The sequence below is a fragment of the Hetaerina americana genome, unplaced genomic scaffold (genome assembly GCF_022747635.1).
Source record: "Hetaerina americana unplaced genomic scaffold, ioHetAmer1.1.p SCAF_265, whole genome shotgun sequence".
In the NCBI taxonomy this organism is placed as follows: Eukaryota; Metazoa; Arthropoda; class Insecta; order Odonata; family Calopterygidae; genus Hetaerina; species Hetaerina americana.
Window position 1 is genome coordinate 89064 of NW_027286836.1, and position 21133 is coordinate 110196.

General features: G+C 38.5%; 2 protein-coding genes across 5 annotated transcripts in view; one reads left to right on the forward strand and one right to left on the reverse strand.

The window, feature by feature from the left end:
* Positions 1–21133, forward strand: part of Roc2 (Regulator of cullins 2) — a 187801-nt gene that overhangs the window by 1392 nt on the left and 165276 nt on the right. The gene's annotated exons all lie outside the window — the stretch shown is intronic.
* The window catches only part of Tret1-1 (Trehalose transporter 1-1), a 153677-nt gene continuing 147354 nt past the window's right edge, over positions 14811–21133 (reverse strand). For all 4 annotated transcript variants that reach the window (XM_071586829.1, XM_071586830.1, XM_071586831.1 and 1 more), the window contains 3 exons: positions 20144–20421; positions 18519–18791; positions 14811–17261 (listed from right to left, as the gene is read on the reverse strand). In XM_071586829.1, the coding sequence (XP_071442930.1) occupies positions 16731–17261; positions 18519–18791; positions 20144–20421 (1082 nt within the window). In that variant the 3' untranslated portion in view covers positions 14811–16730. The remainder of the gene's footprint in view (positions 17262–18518; positions 18792–20143; positions 20422–21133) is intronic.

Sequence of the window (21133 nt, forward strand, 5' to 3'; positions counted from 1 at the left end):
AAAACCATATATAATGACAATTTCTTGACTAAAAAGTTGCACTTTTTTCCCATTCTTTAGACTTTAATAAAATATTAGAACTAATTCAGACCTAAATTTCCGGCCCAACTTAATTTTTTAATCCCTGTTCAATTTTCTTGTCTTCTGACTGCTTTGCTGTTACCTTGCGTGTGATAGTGAAAATGTCACTTGATATGCTCTATCTTTTGTTTATCAACCTTTCCATCAACCCCTCTCCAATACATTGTCCACGGACATCCTTTGAATCCACTCTCACCAATTTTTCAATCACTCAACCACATCTTCCCATCTTTTTGTTTATGGTTAAAATATGGCTGATGCTGAAAAGGATAGTAGATGAAGATGTGCTAATATTAAAACTTCTCATATTGCTTTTGTAGCATTTTTAGGGTTTTTTTAATGATTTATTCCTTCTGTAGGGTACATACGCCACTAAGAATTAATTTCTATGATAATAATTGACTAGAAACATGTATTATGATAACTATTTGCTACAGTTAATTGTATTTAAACCATGCATTTGGAGTGTTCAAATTACATAGCCTTTATGTATAAATAACTCTAAATCTGAAATGACCCAGTTGAAATAATTGACAGGTAACCATTTACATATCATTAAAAATTGATTTCATGTCTTTCTTACTCTGCTTGTCGGCCTGTAGTTATCCACAAACTTTCTAGCAAGGCTCATAGTTTGAAAAATGTTCACCTAATTATAAGCTTTTAGTTTTCTCCAAAATGGCTGAAATTATTTGCAACATGTGACTCACATTGATCTGAAAAAGGAGTATAATTCACTACAATATATTTTCTAATGTTAATTATTATTTGGCAGTCTAACATTTAGGTAAATTTTGGATTGACTAAGACTGAATACCTATGTTTCTTAGCCTGGTCTAACAAGATACGACCTGACACTCATACTTACAATAAACCCTGCCTCTATTCATATCCAAAATTCCTATGATTTTCTCCCTCTACTTTGCTTAACTGGCACCCTTCATTCTATCACTGTTTTCAATATCCCATCACCTATCAAAGTGTACTGCATCCATCTTTTCTTTTGAAGAACACACATTAAGAGGGACAGAGCAGAAAGAGTGCCATTTTTCATAGACTTAAGTTTTCATCCGGTAAGGTTTAATGTGGGAAAATTTCCTGTTGTTTAAGTGCATCTTGAGCCATTTCTTTCTCCTATGCAAGTTAATGGGTTCGAAATCGCTATTGTTATTGTAATCATGGTGGTGCTTGTCAAGTTTGAGGTGGGATTGTTGTCCAGGATGCATGAACGGTGTTCTTTGGTTCTTATTTGGAAATTGCATCAAATTTTCATAATTGGTGCAAAGGCAACCCTTTGGCTGGCTGACAAACTAAAGCTTGATCATTGAGCAAACCTAACTGATTTTATTTATTCTTTTGGAGTAATATTATTCCTAAAATTATTTCACTATTTTATGCAGTGTGTCACAAAACCTCATTAGTTATTTTAAACATCTGCAGGTTAGGCTGCATTTCTTGATTATCCACAGATGTGAGAGTGACAGTGTGGTCCTCAAAATCTTGGGAAAGGAATCATACACCGCTGCATTTGACGTTAGTCTTCTCTTAACTATTTGTAGTGTCTTACCCAAACGTTTCTGTGATCAATGGGATCTCCATTTTTGAATCATCCTTTGCGAATGAAATTCTCCTGCACTTAGAACGAATGAAAGTACATTCTTTTTTCATTATTTCATTCTCTTGTTCCTGAAAAATACTTCACCAAATTTTTGTGCTCTTCCCATAACTCAAAATTTATTGCTTCTATTTTTGTATTAAATGTTGGACTTAAACTTCTTGGGAATCTCATTACTTCAATACAATTGGTTAATATTAGTGGTCTGGAAGCCCACCCACTTTTCCATTCCATACCCGACTCCTGGCCCATCCCAAATGCCCCATTTCGCTCGTATAACTTTACCTCTTGACCAAAATTTATATATTTGAAGGTAGAGCTTGAAAATATACCTGAGGATGATACCACAAATTGAAACCCAGGTCGTAAGATTAAAACATCTAGTGGAATTAACATAGTCACAGTTTTTCTTACCATCATGCCATGGGTTATATCCAATCAGTATTTCTCTTTGCCATCCATAAGAATTAACCTACTCTTAACCCACTCTTTGAAGTACTTCTTCATTTGTTACTTTGTCTACCCATTTTGTTTTTTGCATTCTTCTGTAGTGGCAGATTTACGTCATCTCCAATCTTATTTCCTCTGATACTCCTATCATCCAAGTCTCACACATCTGTAGAAAAGTAAGACTCCATATGTATATATAGCTCTTTAATAAATTGTTTCATTATCTCCGTAATGTACAGTAGTAGAATGGAAAGATATGTGTGCTGAAGTAAATCAATCCTAGGATTGAAATACAGAAAAAATCTCCATAATACAGGAGTATTGTTTGCGGCTAGTAATCTTTTCTTTTGATGGTGAGACTTCTTTGTCATCCCTATTGTGCTTACTATATCCTTATTGCTTCTCATCATTAGTGATCCTGCTGCCATAAATTGCAAAACTCTTCCTCGTTTTCCAGAAAAATATAACTTTCCCCAGTTTTACTTGGAGGTTTTCTTCCGTACTTCAACTTCAGATCATTACCCTAGTTTTAATCTTGTTTTTCTTGAGGTTGTACTTCCCCATCCCTTTTTCCATAGTTGCTAGTATCCTTGTAAGATCTTCTTCCTTCTGTGACAGTTTAGCTATGTCATCTGCCAATTACAACCTACGTAATCTCTCTGCTTGAATCTGTACACATCCCTGATCTTATCCTTGATCTCATTAAGGTCTTCTCAATATACACATTAAATATCAATTGTGATAATGAGCTAATAACTGTTGCCTGTGCTCTATATAGACCATGTATCAATCTCATTGTATTTCATTCCAATCTTCTTTAGGATATCCAGTATTATATTCCATTTCACATTGTAAAAGACTTACTCCCGATCAATGAATGAAATATGGTACTCTTGACCATTTGCTATTCTTTTCTCTCCAATGAGTCTGAGACCAAGAAAAGTTCCCTTGTTCCTTTGCTTCGTCTAAATCCAATCGGTCGTCATTTAAATACTCTTTCAACCTTACTTGCCATTATTCGTCAAATTATTCTTGTAATAATTTCCAATGCATGGGTCAACAGACTGATTGTTCCGAAGTTTTCACATTTTTCATTGCATAAGCGCTTAATTGTGGACACCGTCAATATATGGTTTTAGTGAACATTACGATTGCTGATTCTAATTTGATGGATGCATTTAACTTTTATACTTCCTCAAGTAGTGCCTGCCTGGAGATTCAAATGGGACTCATGTACCTCCAGAATATTTTACCAGAGAGAGTTTACTGTTATTAAAATCAATAAGAGATAAGTTGAGTTGCTGCTCCTCTTGGGATGCTAATATGGTGGTGTCTTGTTGCCTTCCACATTGATGTACTTCCGGTTTAAATGTAATTTTTAGCATACCTGCAGTGAGATGAGTGTTGGTGTACTAACTGGTGTGGTCTCCTCCAAGTAATTGGTAGCCTATTGTTTGTTAGGAGCCAATCACCAAGTCGTTGCACCTTCATTAACCATCATAGAAATTTTAGGCGTACTTACCCCAAGAACAGTCTTATGCTCTCCCGAGGACAGTTGTTTATTGTCCATAGCTGTCAATTCATTGTGCATACTTTCTTTTTGGGCAGATAACTTCTATATATAGAGATTAATACTACATCACTAATCCATTCGATGCTCTTTAAAAGCTCAGCCACAAGACCTGTAGCTTAATTATTTACACATCTAATTTAATTGAATGGCTGACTTTATTCACCCTAAGCCATCCCTATACCATTTCCTTGTTTTATAGGCTAGAGAAAATTGGTGCTATGGGACAACCCTAGTTCACCCCTTGTGCCTGTCGCTACTCCTGGTTTTAAATCTACTGCCCCTAATTGTGCAAAGTCACTCATGCAGAGATGTAAAATAAAACTAAGACGTATATCTCTTCACTTTACTCCTTTATACTACAAAATTTGCATGCTTTAGATTTGTCTATTGATACATATTCTCAGAATTCATGAAGTAATGAGATGAATCATGACTGTGCTCACGTTCATTCCTGTCCTTGTTCTTATTACTTCTCATAGACATCACAGGTCATCATCATCATCATCATCATCCCAAGGGTCAGTTTAAAATGAAGATATTGGCAGCACTCAGTGCTCCCAGTCGTTTACTTCTTTCACTGATATATTCTACCAGTTTCTTATTGCAATACATCCATGGATTTCATCTACAATTTTTTCTCTTGAAGAAGTAAGGAGAAAAGTTCTTTGATGGATAAGGAGGATAGTTTCCCTTATGTGTAATTCCTGCCATCCCCCTCTTTCCCATGAATTTTTCAACTTCATTAATTTATTGTGAATCTAGTTTTCATCTTGCAAATTTTTTCCATGGTCTTCTTTCTACTTTCAGTTGTTTGCTGAAGCGCTTCTTTATTAAACACTCTGTTAATTTTATTTTTATCATTCTTCTGTAGTAACTCCTTACCAATATTTCTTAATCTTCCACACTCTCCTGCTACCATTATCAATATCTTGAAACTCTCGAAAAGAAACTGCATGTGCTACAGGCAAAAGTTTTAATGACACTGTCTCAGGCACAACTGGTAGAAGTGTTTTCATACTAGGAGTAACTGAAGCAAGGCTAGCTTTGCAAATTCCACTGTAAGTTTTATTGTAACTGACGATGGTTTCCTTGTAAGGTAACATCATCAAGTGACATTGGTAGACTTACAGGGCGTGTAATGGCTAACTCAGAATAAATTCATCCCCCCTCAAGATGAAGAGGGTGAGGAAATTTTTTCTTTCCTTTAAACCCTTTTATCTGTGGGGTATTCATCTTGCTCTGCCTCCCATTTGGTCTCGGAGGCTTCTTTTAGGGAATTTGGTGTTGAATGTAAAGGGGGAGATAATCTCATTTTCATTTGCATTGACAGTGAATGAAATGAACAACCCAATTGCTTGATACGAATATGCAAAAAAAAATTTTTGGGCAGTGCTTTGTGGAGGCATTGTGTATTGAAATGAAATGTTGCTTGTTGATTTTCTTTACCACGAGTAATATTCCCACAAAAATGTATTCGAAGCCAATATCAATTCTAACCATAAACTGTGAACGCTTAGATTAAACCACATTAATCAATCTAATGATTGGGTTCATTGGTGAGGGTAGAGCTTACCGCAAACTAAGTAATTTGCAGCATGTGGACTTCACACACTAGTTCCTTTCCCTATGCTTTCTCTAGAGGATCTGTCGACTGAAAAGCCATACAGCTTGGGTTAAGGTGGAGGTTTCAGTGTCACTGAGAATCGAACCAGGCCCTCTGATCCTTAGTCAAACACTCTTGCCATTGTGGTACCATGTCTCCCAAATACCCGGATTGGGTTGGGTACTGATTTTTATGATTATGTCCATCATAAGACAATTTTACAGAATATTGTGTTGCATAGATCAATTACATAATTAAAAAGGATGTAAAACAGGGAAGCTATCTGGGAGTGTGGGAATGAACACTGAATAGGGAAGAACGGAGGGCTATAGTGAACCAGTCATAGGATTAAAATGCTGATGATGATGAAGAAGCTGGTTAGGCTTCATTTAGAATATGCTGCTAATATATAGAATCCTCACGAAGTTGGATTGATATCCGATTTGGATCGCGTGTGGCATAGAGGAGAGCTAGATTTGTAAAACGTTCTTATGGTAAACTTAGTAGCGTATCCAAAATATTAGAGCAGCTGGTCTGGGAATCACTCACAGAGCGAAGGTTAAATTACAGATTAAATCTCTTGCATAAATTGAAAGGACGTCTGTTTAGCAATGATGTTGATAATGTATTATTACCACCATGGTGCTGCGGTAGGAGAGGCCTTATCAATAAAGTTGAGAGATTTAGTGTACAATAGATTGATTGAAGATGTCATTTTTCCACGAGTGATTAGGGATCTGAGTAACATTGTCCAAACATGGTAGAAGTAAAATATTCAGGTCAAAATTAGTCTGGTGTGTATTCATCCCTTGCCACACACCCTAGTGGTTGCTTGCAGGGTACCAAGAATCAAAAAATAAATAAAAATTGTAGAATTACTTTGAAGGAAATAGTTTGAACATTCCACTTTATTAATTTGTATGTATGAGTTATCCCTTATGGTGGCATTATGACCTAGTGGGCAGACTGTTTTAGTAATAACCTGTGGACCTTGGTTCCATTCTCTGTTACTTCCCTCTCCATGGGACACCCTCAGCTTCATCCAAGCTGCCTGATTTTTTGATCATCAGCTCTCCCTGGAATTACAGACTTGAGGAGCTAAAAGGAAAAGTCCGTACAGGAAAGAAAAAGATCATGTTCCAGATTGGAAACTTGTATTTACGTCGGTGCCCCATTTAACTATTGGCATCCGTTGTTTGGGCGGCTATTGTACCACCCATTCCCTCTTGAATCTTTAGGTCACTTGTGTGAGACACATCCGTTTGCAGGCACTCCCAAGAAAGGCAATTCAACAGGTCACCCTCACTTCCTTTCCAACTTAACAGCATGGACTAATACCACTTCCTCTCTTCTCCCATAGGACTGCCAATCTGTCCATAATTAGGGATTTGCCCCGTATTCTTAGGTAAGCGCCTAAGATTATCCTGATTCAACAAAAAATACCCCAATAAGACAAAGTTTGTGATAAGCCTGGAGACAATTATTTTCTTGTGGTAACCTGCCTTACTTAAACACTTCCTGCTCCCTGTTCTCTCTGCTTCCTCAATGCTGGGCATCTTTTAGTATACTTTTGAGTATAATATTTAATTGTGGTGCTGGCTGGGTAGATAATTGACTCTGCTGTCATCAATTGCAGGTGTTCTTCACCACCTCAGACTTCACAAGAGTACACATATTCATTGTTTATCAGCTTGTTTAGCCAAGCAGCCTGGGTACATCCCCATTCTTTACTCCCTCATACTCTATATGTATTGTCGGAAAAGAAAATACTTTAGTCTTCCACGTACATTTTATTATGCACAACCTAGGTTTCGACTTATTAAGTCATCATCACCTGATGATGACTTTGTAAGTCAAAACCTAGGCCTTGCATAATAAAATGTATGTGGAAGAATAAAGTATTTCTCCAAGTGATGCCTCAAACCATTCTGTGGGTGTTGCTTTGCATCAACTAGTCTTGTTTTTTTGCACTACTCATGCTTTATTTACTCATGATGACTCTTTTATGTGTTTCACTTATTGAAGTTGAAAATACACTGAATTTTTCAATTCACTCATATGGAAGAAAACTCATGTTTTCCTATTAAAAGTGAAAAAAAATGACTACTCCTTAAGAATGATTCCCCATTTATCTGATTCTAGTATTTTGTTGCCTATAAATTTGCTGTTATTGGTGTTGATTTCTTTACACTCTAGATGAGGTATATTGGTTTGAAGAATCATGGTTCAGTAATTTATTGGTGTTGTTCTAGTTGTATCAATATCATTGATTTGAATGAAAAGGAGTATATGCCATTTGGATAAAATAGTGTTTGGATCTAATTTTAACGAGCTTAGGTCTGTCATAGTCATTAAACTTGGTGCAAAAGACCCAAATTGGTACCTTTTTGTTATGTCTCTAAAGTTGACCCCAACGTTTAGTAGGAGCCCTTTTGGCTACTACTTAACACTTCTCCTGTTTTCTTTTTGTCTATCCCTTGCTTCTCATACATTCTTCCACGTGACCTCATCTCGGAAGTCTCCTCTCTGCTCCTACCCTCTCATTCAAAGATCAGATGTAGGATCCATGCAGTATTACATTCTATAATAAAGTTTTTTTCTGTATTATGTATTGAAAAAATAAAGAACAGGAATAATCCTAAGGCTTATTAATATTTTGATGTTACAAACATAGCAGGGGCAATGGCAATTTTTTAAGAGCAGTGAAAATGATTTATAGATCACCGTTCTTAAAAAATTACAGCAAAATAAATCACAAAAATCATGTAACTGTTTCACGTAATGGGATTCAGTTTTGACATTTTTGCATTTCAAAAGTCTTATTGTTTCACTCATGAACCGAATTTTTTATGGAGCTGCCAGTTGATTATGAAAAGTATTCTTGCCCATTTAAAAATTACATCAGTAGTTTTACATTTGGTGAAGTGAAGTCCTCTCCTCCTGCCCTCTGCTTAGGCTCACCATGTGTTATGACTTCGTAGTCAGCCACCGTAACAGTTTTTGCTAGGCTAGGTCCTCAATTAAAGCAATGAGTAAGGAATTTATAGTGAGAAACTTTGAATTATGCCAACTGGCACTAAGAGTTGGTATTGACTTCCAATTTTTAGGAAACGGTTGAGAATTGCAAGCCATCCAATAAGTCTCTCTGTCTTCATTTTGATGGCATCTGACCCATCTTCTTATTTATAAATCCACTGTTCTCGCCCTAATTTTCCTCGCCTGCATTTTCTGCCGAAGAATTCCATTTTAATTTGGAAGTCTTTTTGCTAATTCCAATTCCACTTCATCTGAATCAAGCTAAAACATGTAATGTAGAAGGTGTGAACTATTGGCTGTGAATTTGTAATGTGTCATTCCTATAGCAAATATTGATAATAATAGAATGGGAAGTTTAATAATTGTGTTTTGCGATGGCCGATTTTTCAAAACAACCATTTTTAAAGTGTTCCTTGAACCTTTTATTGGCATTGTGTGTTGTCTGTCCACTGTATGATGTGTGACAAATGCTTCGCTTCACCTCGTAAATTTTGTATTTTGGTAATGAGGGCTTTTCTAATGAGGATTTTGTCATTTGTATTACCCAGAAAGTTTCGCATGGTATTTGGGTTTCCGAAACTGATATTCGTGTCCACTTGTTTGGAGAGATAATGGAGACCTTCAGTAAGTTTAGGGTTCAAATGGAATGGAAAGGAATTTTTTCTTGGGGATAATGCTCAATGGTGTGAGTTCAGTGTTTTTATTTAATGTATTTCTCAATTGTATTTATTTTATGCTATCAGTATTGGCTATAGGATTGACACCTTACAGAGTTAAAACATGCTTAGGCAATCATTTACAGCCTTATCCCACTGACCACTCATGGAACATATACCTTTTTCTGTTGTGGCAAATTTTACCTCTATGCCCGAGGTTTTTTATTCCAAGAAAAAGTTATTTTTGACTGAGAATACTACACTTTTTGACGTGATAATATGTAGTATGTTCTTGTTTCTAGGCTGTGAGCTCCTTATAGGTAAATTGTCTGTACCTTTATAAACCAACAATGGACATGCCCACCTTATTTTGTATTTTTGGAATTTTCTCCCATGACCATTTAATGTAGGAATGTCCACTGTTACAGCACCTTTAGCAATTATATATACCATATCCCGGGATATAAAGTGTGGTATAGAGCTTTGCTGTAATCAAAGTACAAGTACTGCAACCATGTCAATCATTTAGATTAATTGACTTTTTTTTTAAGGAATCCATAATATTTTCATGACTGATATGTTTGTTCGACTTAGAAGTTCAATCTATAATTTTTCCATCACTTATTTAGCAAGTCCTAATACTAATTAGAAAATTTGGTTGATGCTACAAGGTGGACATCACTCTTGCATAATATTCAGTTGAATTTGAAGCAGGTAATTGCAAATACAGGTAAAATATTATTCCAAAAATCGTTTCACGAAAATGAACAGGACAGTTACTTTGAACTCTGTAGATGTCGGGTTAATCCTTACTATTTTTATTTGAACTCACGTTAAGGACCATCACATTTTTATGAATACGTATTAGCATTTCCTTAAATGCATGCAAGTGCATTTTTAGCCCTTCTCAAGGAATATTCCTGTCAACAATTAAGCACCTTTATGGAAATTGCAGGATGTGCTTGATGAAATGCCCGTGAAATAGCCATAGTACTTTGTAACTGAGTGCTTCTAAAGAAATTGTTCATGGGAGATAAATTGTTTTAAATCGCATCCTCAATCTCAAACTCCCAGAAGTTTGACACAGTGATCCTAAAACATTCCTTATGTCTGTGAAGTATAATTTTTATGTATCATCATTGGTTGTTCAATCCTAAGATTGGTTGGCTGCAGCCCTCCATCCTACCCTAACTGATGCTAATTGGCTTACTTCCTGGTATTTTTTGCAATATATTTTCGTCTTTATGAGTGAACAAACACCCATATATTTATCCCTTGGCCTTCCTCTTGGGACTCTTCCCTTCTATTTTTTCTTCTATTATATTCTTCACAAATCCATTGTGGCTCAGGGATGGCCAATCCATCTGGTTGTTCTTTTCTCTATGGCATTCCATAAGGTCCGTTCTTCGTCTATTCTTCTCTCTACTTCTTCATTTCTTATTTTATCCGTCTATTTGATCTTAAGCATCCTCCTCCAGCACCAGGTTTCAAAGGCTTCTAGTCTTTTCTGGTTTACTGTTCCAGTGGTCCATTCTTCTGATCCATGGAGTGCCATGCTCCATACGAATGTTTTCATATATTGTTTCCTTGTCTGTGGTTCTCTCTTCTTTGAACACAGCAGTTATCTTTGTAAATGCTGTCTATTCTTGATGTCTGCAGTATTTTTTCTGTCCCATGTGATGGTATTTCCGAGATAGGTGAAGGAATCTACTTGCTCTAATTTTTGGCCTTTCAGTTTAATGTATGTACATGATAAAATAAACAATGTAACTGAGTATCCTTATCTAATTTCATAGTAGAGGAATTACACAGCATTATACCACTTGTAAGAATGAGCATCCAGTATTTAATTACAGTATTTCCTGTTTTATTTAGTTATTAGTGATGAAGTGAGATATAGAGTAATCACAGAATATGAAAACAGGTGCCATCTTGGGGTCTTGCATGTGAGGATATGTCCCTATCTGGATTAGGTCTTCTTTAATGATAGCTTACCTTGTCAATCTTTAGCCAGCCATCAACTACTACTACAGTTGGTGGCTAGTAATTTAAACTGAAACTAGCATTACTTACTCTGCATTATTATTTTTTGGAGTCATTGTATTATTATAAGGTAATCTACCGGTTAAGCTAGGTTTTTGGATGGACTCAACTACCAAATAAATATTTTGTGACTCTTAACAAAGCACAATCCAGCAACCTACTCTACATTAGGTCCCTCTTCATCTCTGAGTACTTCCTTCCTCCCTTTATCCCGTCCAACATCCCTATCCTGTTCCTGCCCTTTCCTTGTTTGCCTAGCATTCTTCCCTCTATTACAGTCCTCAACATCCCACTGCCAATCAATATGCCCTTCATCCATTTTTCCTGCCTCCATAGGATTTCTCCCAACAAACTTCTCTCTTTGTTCATTATGCCAAATACTACTTCCTCATTTGTTTTCCTTTCGCACCATTTCACCTACTCCATTCTTCTCCAGCCCCAAATTTCAAAAGCCTCCAATCTACTTCTATCATCCTGCTTCAGTGACCACGTTTCTGCTCTCCATTCACTCCATGTCAAAGTTATGACAAGTCTTTTCTTAATGTCCTTACTCAACGTCCCTGTCATCAACTCCCTCCTCCTTGTGAAAGCCTATTTGCCTAGCGCAATTCTTCTCCTTACGTCTCCTTCTCCTTACGAGATACGTAAACTGTTCTACCTGCTCTAGTTTTTGCCCTCCTATTTTAATGTTAAGCTTAGCCTTTTTCTTTCTAGAAAATCGCATAACATTTGTTTTATTAATATTGATTCTCATCCCATACCTGTCGCACTGAATTTCCAATTCACTCAGCAATGCTTGCAGCCCCTTGGCTGACTGACAAACTAAAGCTTGGTCATCAGCAAACCTAACTGATTTTACGAATTCCCCGCCCACTTTCATTCCTACCTCCAGTTCTTCCCATGCCTCTTTGATCATTTCCTCTGCATACAGGTTGAACAGCAACGGTGATAATGGGCAACCCTGCCTCACACCCCTTACTAACACTGCCCTTCCGGACTCTCCGTACCCCACTCGCACCTGAGCAGTCTGAGACATGTACAGGTTGCGGATTAGCCTCCTTTCTCTCCAATCTATTCCTATTTGCTGCAATATACTCATTAGTTTTTCCCAATTCACTCTATCAAACACTTTTTCGAAATCTACGAAACAGACAAATACCTCCCGGTTGTGTCCTGTATTCCTCTCGATTAATAATCTCATTACTTCAATGGCCTCACGCGTACCTCTCCCCTTCCTAAACCCAAACTGGTCATCCCCTAAGTAGTCATTTGCCCTATTCTCTATCCTTTTGTTGATGATCCTGAGAGCAACTTTAGCTGTGTCATTGTATCAGCTTATATTGTAATATTAAATATGAAACTTAACATGGCATGAGTGATAAGTAAGGAATGTGGTCCAGTATGAACAAAACAAAGGAAATAAGGTTTTTGAGTAAGAAGAAAACTAGGTTAAGCATTAAAACTGGAGGGCATAAACGAAAGCATGTGGAGCAGTATCTATGGGTAACTAATCACACCCATCACATACTAGCACACTTGGTCCCTCAAGGGACCCCTCCAGTACTAATACCATATATAGTATGTATTGAAACGATTAGTAACATAATCCAACCAGGAACTCTGGCTGTACGACTAGCAGCAAATATAATTTCAGGTCATCTACTATTAACACTATTAGGTAATACAGGACCTAATGTAACATACTCTATCTTAAGTATTCTTATTATCGCTCAAGTAGCCCTATTACTATTAGAATCAGCAGTAGCTATGATTCAATCATATGTATTTGCAGTCTTTAGTACACTTTACTCTAGAGAGGTAAACTAATGTCAAGACACCAAAATCACCTTGAGTGATTTTGGTGTCTTGACATTAGTATTGGAATGTTTTGGAAGATTGGTGGCTTTTGAGATCTGGATGTGGAGAAGGATAGAAATGAAAAAACAAAGTGTTATGCATGGTGAGAAAGGAGGAGAGAGAGAGTTGTTGGTAGATATCCAAATGGGGCGGGGAAGGTGGATGCAGAGCCATTTCATCAGTAATGGAATGTTGAATACTTGGATAGAAGGGAGAACATTGGGCAAGCAAGGAAGGGGAAGGAGTACGATGGGCATGTTGTGCAGAATGAAAGTAGGAAAGAAGTATGCAGAATTGAAAAGGAGCTTATTGTACACTTGGGACATTGGGAGGTTCTGTCTTGTAATCCAATTATGTCGGTGTTCACTGTGTCTTTCTTAAGTTACCTTAATTGAACTTGTAAATAATAATATTGTTACCGATAGATAATAATAATACCGAACAAAATGACCCTTTATGGCATAGCAGTAAGAAGTTCTGTACTCCTACTTTTTTCACTCAGTAGCAGGTGCTTTGAGTAGTTAAGGTTGTACATTTTCAATCCATTTTAATTCCACTAAAAATTTCAAAAAGTGAGAGGTTTCAGACTTAAAGTCCCCAAGATGGATGCTTTTCCCTTCAGATTGAGAAATAAATTTCTCAGTTCTTCGGTTTATGTGGAATATGTATTTCAATATTAAAATCTTCCTAAAACTGTTTTGAAAAGTTTCTGCATAATGAAATTTTATGTTTTGAAATGTAATATTGAATTTTTATCTAAAAAAACGTAGAGAAACTTGATTCTTTTTGATGAAACTTGATGTTGGCTTCAATTTGTGGTACATCATCTCATGAATAACAGCACAGTTCACAAAATCTTTTCATTTCCCATTGCAGTTTTCATCTTATACGATTGTCATTTTCAAGGTGAACATGAGTTTTGTGTTAGTTGCAAACATAGGTTGCAAAATAAAATGATTTTTTTACTTTACTTGAAGTTTATCTTATTCACTATGTAGAGGAATAACCTATTGTTGTAAATGTTTAAATAGTGGATGGTGGATATTTTGCGATGGAATGTTAATAGGGTTACACCCCAGTGAATCAGGTACTCCTAATGGTATATGTATTTAAAGAGATGTTCTGAATTATTTGCCGAAGTATGTGCCATATTATCTTTGTTTTTTTTAGTAGTCTATTGCAATCCTTTTATATTAGAGAAACATTTTGAAAACATCCTCAAGAGACAATAGCTCTCTAATGATTGTTGTAACTGACTTCTTCAAGTCAAGTCCTCATGCACAAAGAGATTGAGGATAGTTGGGCTTTATCCATTTTATTAGTTGAAATAATCTTTTAATTTTCGTTCCTTATATTTTCTTATCCTCTTTGAGACCAGAGTATGAGTGTATGATGGAGGCATTGGAAATAGGGTTTGGTGGAAAATGGAGGAAATAAGTTGGAAAAAGAAAAATATTAATGACAAAGTTTTAAATAGGGTGGGCAAAGAGAGGAAGTTGCAATGGGGGAAATTCAAAAAAGGCTGAGAATGTTGATGGAGGAAGTAATGAATGGTATTTATATGTTTCAGGTCATAATAAAAGAGAGAACAATGGGTATTAGTAAGTAGGGTAAAGTGGAAGGAAGAGTGTAGGTTTTTTCGACAGTATGAAGGCAAGCAGAAGTTATGAAGAAATAGGAAATTCCATGATACTTATGACTAAATAATCCCGAGAGACTGTCCAAAGCCTGCCTTTTTAAAGGTGGTAGAATAGCTTGGCTGATCGATCTTCTTGTACGATACTTTTTGTCTTATAATAAGTAAAAATATGAAAAATTTGAGTTGTTTTGGTGGATTCTCAATTTTTATAGAAAACTTAAAATGTAGTAGATGCACATGGAATGATAAAGGAAACATTTAAAAATGAAAGGATTTATTCTTGCTACTTATATTTTCTCAATTTAAAATGCTTAATATTTACAATTCCATACAGACGGCATAATTACTATTATGAGTATTTACATTTGCACACACATGAATTTCCTTACAGTCATATATTTATCCAAAAACATAGGGTCATCACAAACTACTAAGGGTAATAAATGAAATAAAATTTCTCTTTTATAACATCTCTAGTTAGACACACAAAATTGGAAGTTGGATTTTTTACTATAAGACCATTGGTTTGTGAATTTTAATTACATTCATATCAAAGTGTATAAAAACTCTTTTAAACATGGAATGTTTTATCACCAAGCCACCGGGCTTTTTATGTATTAAAAATACAGGCATTGCATTTTCTGCCTTCATCAAAAATTCATTATGGCAGATGATACAGGTATTAATGTGATTTTATTAATGCCATGTATGTATGCTAATTGAAATGCTATGTTTGTTGCATCTATCACAATTTTCGGAGACTTGGCTGCCTAAATTCCATATTATAGAAATTGATAAGGAGTCCACTTCGTGTATTACATATATCACAATTCTCTGATTCAAGTTCATACATCATAAGAAAATATCAACAAAACTATACTTCGACATTAAATTAAATTTGGTATAAATATCATGCTGGTAAAATCAACAAGTAGATATTTCTTAGTCACGAAATTATCTTCTTGTCATGCACTATACAAAAATAAAATAGCATCTTCCTGAGCCTTTGGCTATGGAAGATTGATTTGCCCCTTAGGTTAACACTCACACTGCTGTTGACAACTTGCAGTCGATTATCACAGTATGCCTCAGTCCATGTAGTGATCACATTCCTTTCCTTTGGTTTAATGCTTAAAAATATACCATTCCACAAAGGCATTCCAGTGGTTTACCCTCTCACACTGCGTTCGCTTCAACATTCCACCTTGATTCCAGGATTGTGGAAGAAATGCAGCTTGTTTTATTCACATTCACACTCGCGCGCAAAGAGGCAATAACATCATGTGTGTTAAATGAGCGGCATTTAGTGGCTCTTTGGGGGAGGGGCGGGGGATCTGCTTCTAATACAATATGATTTGTAATACAGATATTGGTTGTTCCTCAATCTAATTTACTCTCTTACAGTCTACTTTGAGGAAATGAATGAATGAGGATGAAGGATGGGGATGATAGATGCACGAATTTAACACAACGGAAGTGAAATGGTTCGAAAATGAACGGAAACATTGTCTAATGGCTGGACACGATGACTGAAATAAATAAGTGATTAAGAGCATGAGTCATTTAACCTTCCAATGAGGTTAAAGTGTTGAGTATTATTAGTACTAGGTTTATAGGTATTACTGGAACAGTCCACGAGCTGTTTTGGAAACCATCTGTCAAATATCCACTCAAACTAAATCACGAGGTTCGCGAGTAAGTATATACGGTAGGGTTTTTTTTCTTACAGAATCATTCACGTAACCACTCTAAAACCAATCATGACATTCACCAGTAAGTATTCACGTCAAGTTTATAAAAGTATTACGGGAAGTCAACGTTGTGTTTTGAAAGTATCAGTCACGTAACCACGGAAACTACTTGTGGCATTCATGAAACGCGTTCGCGGAATAATAACGAGATGAAAATTAAAACGATCCACTCATTGTTTTTTTTAAAACAATCGTTCGAATCGTGCGCGAACGACAAGTAATATCGCCACATATTCGAGGATGTTTTTTTGACCGAGTTGATGTATCCCACACTTTTTTCTCTCTCTTTCATTCTTCTGGAATAGTTTTTTTCGACGCGTCCGCAATACGTCAGTTTGGAGAGAGCGAAGCGCTGGTTTTTTTATCTGAAAACTCCCCCGCCCCGAAATTCCGAGTGTGCACTCCTCAGCGTTTCCTTTTCCGCTCTCATACGCCCATGGGGGAGGGCTTCAGGTTGGCTATGGAGCTCATCCTCCTGACCGGCACCCTCTTGTCGTATCCGGCGGGGACGTGCACCTCTTTCTTCCTCCCGGTGAGGATCATCTCGATGTCCTCCAGGGAACGCCCCTGAGTCTCCGGCACGACGAAGAACACGAACACTAAGCCGACTGTAACGATGCACCCGAACAACCAGAACACCCCTGCGGTCCCCATGAGCTGGATGAGGTCTTCGAAGGTCTTGGTCACGATGAAGGTGCACGTCCAGTTGAAGGCCGTGGCGAGCGAGGCGGCGCTCCCCCGGATCTTCGCGGGGAGGACCTCGCCCATCATGAGCCACGGGATCGGGCCGAAGCCGAGCGAGAAACCCACGACGTAGACGACGAACGCGAGGAGAGGGAGCCAGGACCACGAGGCGATGGAGAGAGCGAGCTCCGATTCCGCCAAGAGGGTCACGTTGACCGAGGAGGCGTTGGTGGCCAACAGGTCCGCCTGGGTCAGGTTCAGCAGGTCCTCGGTCTGAAAAGGAAGAGGGCGCATTAGGAGAATTGCTGAGAACGGTCCGAGATGGGGATGGGGGCTAGTCGAGAATGGGACCCGTACGAGAGATTACCTCGAAGCGCGCCGAAATTGGGACTGTCGCGCTCAATGTTTCGGTAATATTGAGTTTTGAAAAATGATATTTCTATACCTCGAATATGCCTGTATCAACCACAGTGATCAATCCCGAAGGTTGATTTGATAGGTTCAACGAGTGTGTGATAACCCTTTCACTCCAAGGGGGAAGGATGCGCGAAATTACCGAGCAGGGTTCCTTTCTGCGTGAACGCGCACCCTTCTCCTGCTCGTCGGTATCTTTTGCTACTCCCCAATTCCGGGGAAAAATTTCATACTTCTTAACCAGTTTTGGCAACAGACCCTGGGCATGTCATTAAATATTGATTTGATCATAATTCCTATCTGGCTCTCGTTCTGAAAATGATACCACTGTCTTCCGAGACTTACTTGGCTCAAAATGTGCTAAGATTCCTCGAGACCTCAGCCCAATTTGCTTATTTTCGCCCCAGCATCAAGGGATCTAATTTTCCCATATTGCCTAATGACCTTAGGCGTGGCCCTCACACATTGCCGCATTAGTTATTTAGGGGATGCGATGGGCAGCATTTGACCCAGAAGGAATAGGTGGGCGGGGTAATCTGGTATGGTTAGGATTTTTCAGGGAATGGAGGAAGGTTGGAGAGAAACCCGGCGTTGACTTACGATATACCAACGCTAGATTTCTTAAGGATAGGCGCCAACGGGTCCACAGCTTTATTTCCCATTCGAAAGACGGCGTACTAAATTTATGTGCCAACCTCAAATGGCAACCCAAGTACAGATCAGGGACATCACTGGCAAATGCGGCCACCACGGGGATTCGAACCCGGGCCCTTGGAGTGGGAAGCCATAACATGAACCACCAAACAATCCCAATACCCACCTTGCCGTAGACCGTGGTGATATTGAATGTACATTTCCTTACAAATGGCTTTCTCGGTAACCCTGATCTCCAGGTCTTTTATCTTAAACTTTTGAAGCCGATTCAATGGTTGCCACTAGACGGAATAACTTAGCTTTTTTTACCCATTCAATAAATCAACAAATCAGGGCCCTCCCCACTTTCAGACCGTAGGTGTCGTTAATAAATCCGGCAAAATCCCCCAGCCCTTAGTTGTTTCTCATTGAAATCAGATGTTTTAGTGCGCGCGTGTAGTTGTATATTTAGAGTATGCTTACCGTGTTTGGTGACATAGTAGTGATAGTGGCATTCCAGTCGATGGCCACCTCTGCCATGCTTGGGAAGTCGACCATGGACTTGGCGTAGAAAAATGCACCGAGGGCCAAGAGGGAGACGATCATGGCGCCCCCGGACACGTTGAGGAGGACCTTGCGACCAAGACGGTCGATGAGCGCGGTCGCGACGAATGTCGACATGAAGTTCACCACGCCAACGACGATGGTACAGAGGTTCTCGTCCAGGGAGGTCCCCGCTTCCCTGAAGATGCTCACCTGCGCCGGAAGAAATCGAAGAGAGATAAAATATTGAAAACATTCCATCGTTGTGAGGGTTCTCTACTTTTCCTAATATAAATCAGGGAGGCGATCGAAAGCTGAGGAAATTTTCGCCAATAAGGGTGTTAGGGGTGGGTGATACATTAGGGATAGCATGTTCTGGGGATGGAGGAAGGGTGGCGAGAGAAACTCGCCAGTGGCATTAGTCTACTCTCCATAATACGCACCAAGGTGACAAACAGTGTAACTGCCCATCTAATGAATGTATCCCAACAATACGTGTTGAGAGTATTATGAAATTGTGCGCCAAACGGGGACCATAATACTAATGTTACTGAAGTACGGATAAACATTTTGAATTATGCTCTGGATTTCGAGCATCGGTCGCAAAGTAGTGATGGAAGGTCTTAGTTGTTCATTCCTTTCCTTATATAATTCACCGGATCTCGCTTAAAATAAGTAATTGTATTTGTATCTCTTCGCGCCAAAAAAATCAAGTTATTGATTGAAACGGTACCGGAACATTTGACCCTCCCCCACCCTCGGAATCTGAAGGGTTAGTCGATTTGTCGAAATTTGATAAGCGGGAAAAGCCTATTTGCAACGTCCTTCCCTATTTTCCATGCATCAAAAATACTTATCATGTTACATTTGGTCCCATTTTTAAACATTTTCCTTGGGCGATTGCTCATAGACGCTCCCGAAGTATTTCACGAATTTCACGAATATTCCAGATAATTTTACGAGTATAAGGATGGGTCTTTTATATGTCTCGGAACTTGGTCGTTGGGTTCGGAGTGAAAGGCGTGGATTGGAGGAATATGAGATGTGGGTCTGGAGAAGGATGGGAAAAATAAAACGGTCCAAGAGGGAAACAAATGATGAAGTTCCAGGCATGGTAGGGAAAAAGAGAAAGTCCGTGGAAGAAATAAGAAGACGATGAAACTAGTTGATGTTGGAGATATTGGTCGGCAATGGGATGCTGGAGAGGCTTTGATAGAGTGGAGAATGGTAGGAGAGCGAGGTAGTGGGAGGAAAACAATAGGAATCCTGGATGGATATAAGGGAGGTAGGAAGTATGAAGGGATTAAGAATACGTAATTGTCATGTCAAGTATGGGATTTAAGGATATGTTTTGTCATGCTATTCAGGGAATAGGAGAGCATTAGTTTGTAACGGCGGGGTCTATCGGAAACCTTCCCTAAGCCGATAGTTTACGACTACTAATATATAATAAGGGTAGCTTTAGAAAGCAACTGTTTAAATTTACAATCGCTTCAATTTACGATTGCCTCGTGCTGTTATATTCGGACGTGAATCATATGACTTCAATTTTCGTTAATACTCACCGTGTAGAAAATGACCGCGTTGATACCGCTCATCTGCTGGAAGAACATGAGACCGACTGATATAATAAGCGGCCGGGCGTTGCTGGCGGAGAAGAGGTCGAACAGGGACGAGACAGACACCGAAGAGCAGCGGAAGGGTGGAGAGTTATCGCTCTCGGGTTCCAGCACCACTTTCTTGTTCTCTGCGTTCGAGGATTCAATCTCCCCAAACTCAGCGGAGATGTCGGTGTCCTTCCCACGAAGCCACTGGAGTGCGGTCCTGGCTTCCTTTGGTCTATCTGTTGGTCGCGGAGAGAGAGAGGGAGAGGTGTGGGTTATCACTCATACTATTCTGGAGCTTGCGGTGCTCTCAATTTATCTTTCTGCAAGTCTTCCCCGTGCCAAAATATTCTGCAATTTCAACCAAGAACGTGTGTTGCAGGTACAGCGAAATCTTTCAGCGCGAAAAACTGATTTTTTAACCGTCTTAGACTAAACTTTGACGACATCATTGAACAAGGTCCTGTATCCCAGAATTACATTATGACGTGCGAGATCTATCTAAAATAGTTGAAAAAAATAACCCATGCGAATGAAAAAAACTCGTAATGTCCAATTAATTGAGTTAAGTATTGTATCTGATGTTTGCTATATCATTTCCAAAATTCTGCCGGCACTCAGCGACACAACGTGAATCTGGGGAAAGTGAAAATGTTGGTTTTGTTGGCGTTCAATGACTGGTAGGCTCTGCCGTCTCTCGGAACGACGTCAAACTATTATCATAGCCTAAGTACCTGCCAGTCACCGAATGCCAACATAACGACGGTGTTAACTACTTACACCATCTCTAATTGCGCCAATACCTGCCCTCAGACAGACTTTTAGAAATGATAGTACTTTTCAGTGTGAGAAAAGTCTTAGGACTCGTAAAATGACTTGCATTTTTCTTTAGAAATTATCCCCTTGTACTATATCGGCTTCCTTTAGGGTGTTCTTAAATGGCCCCTTTTA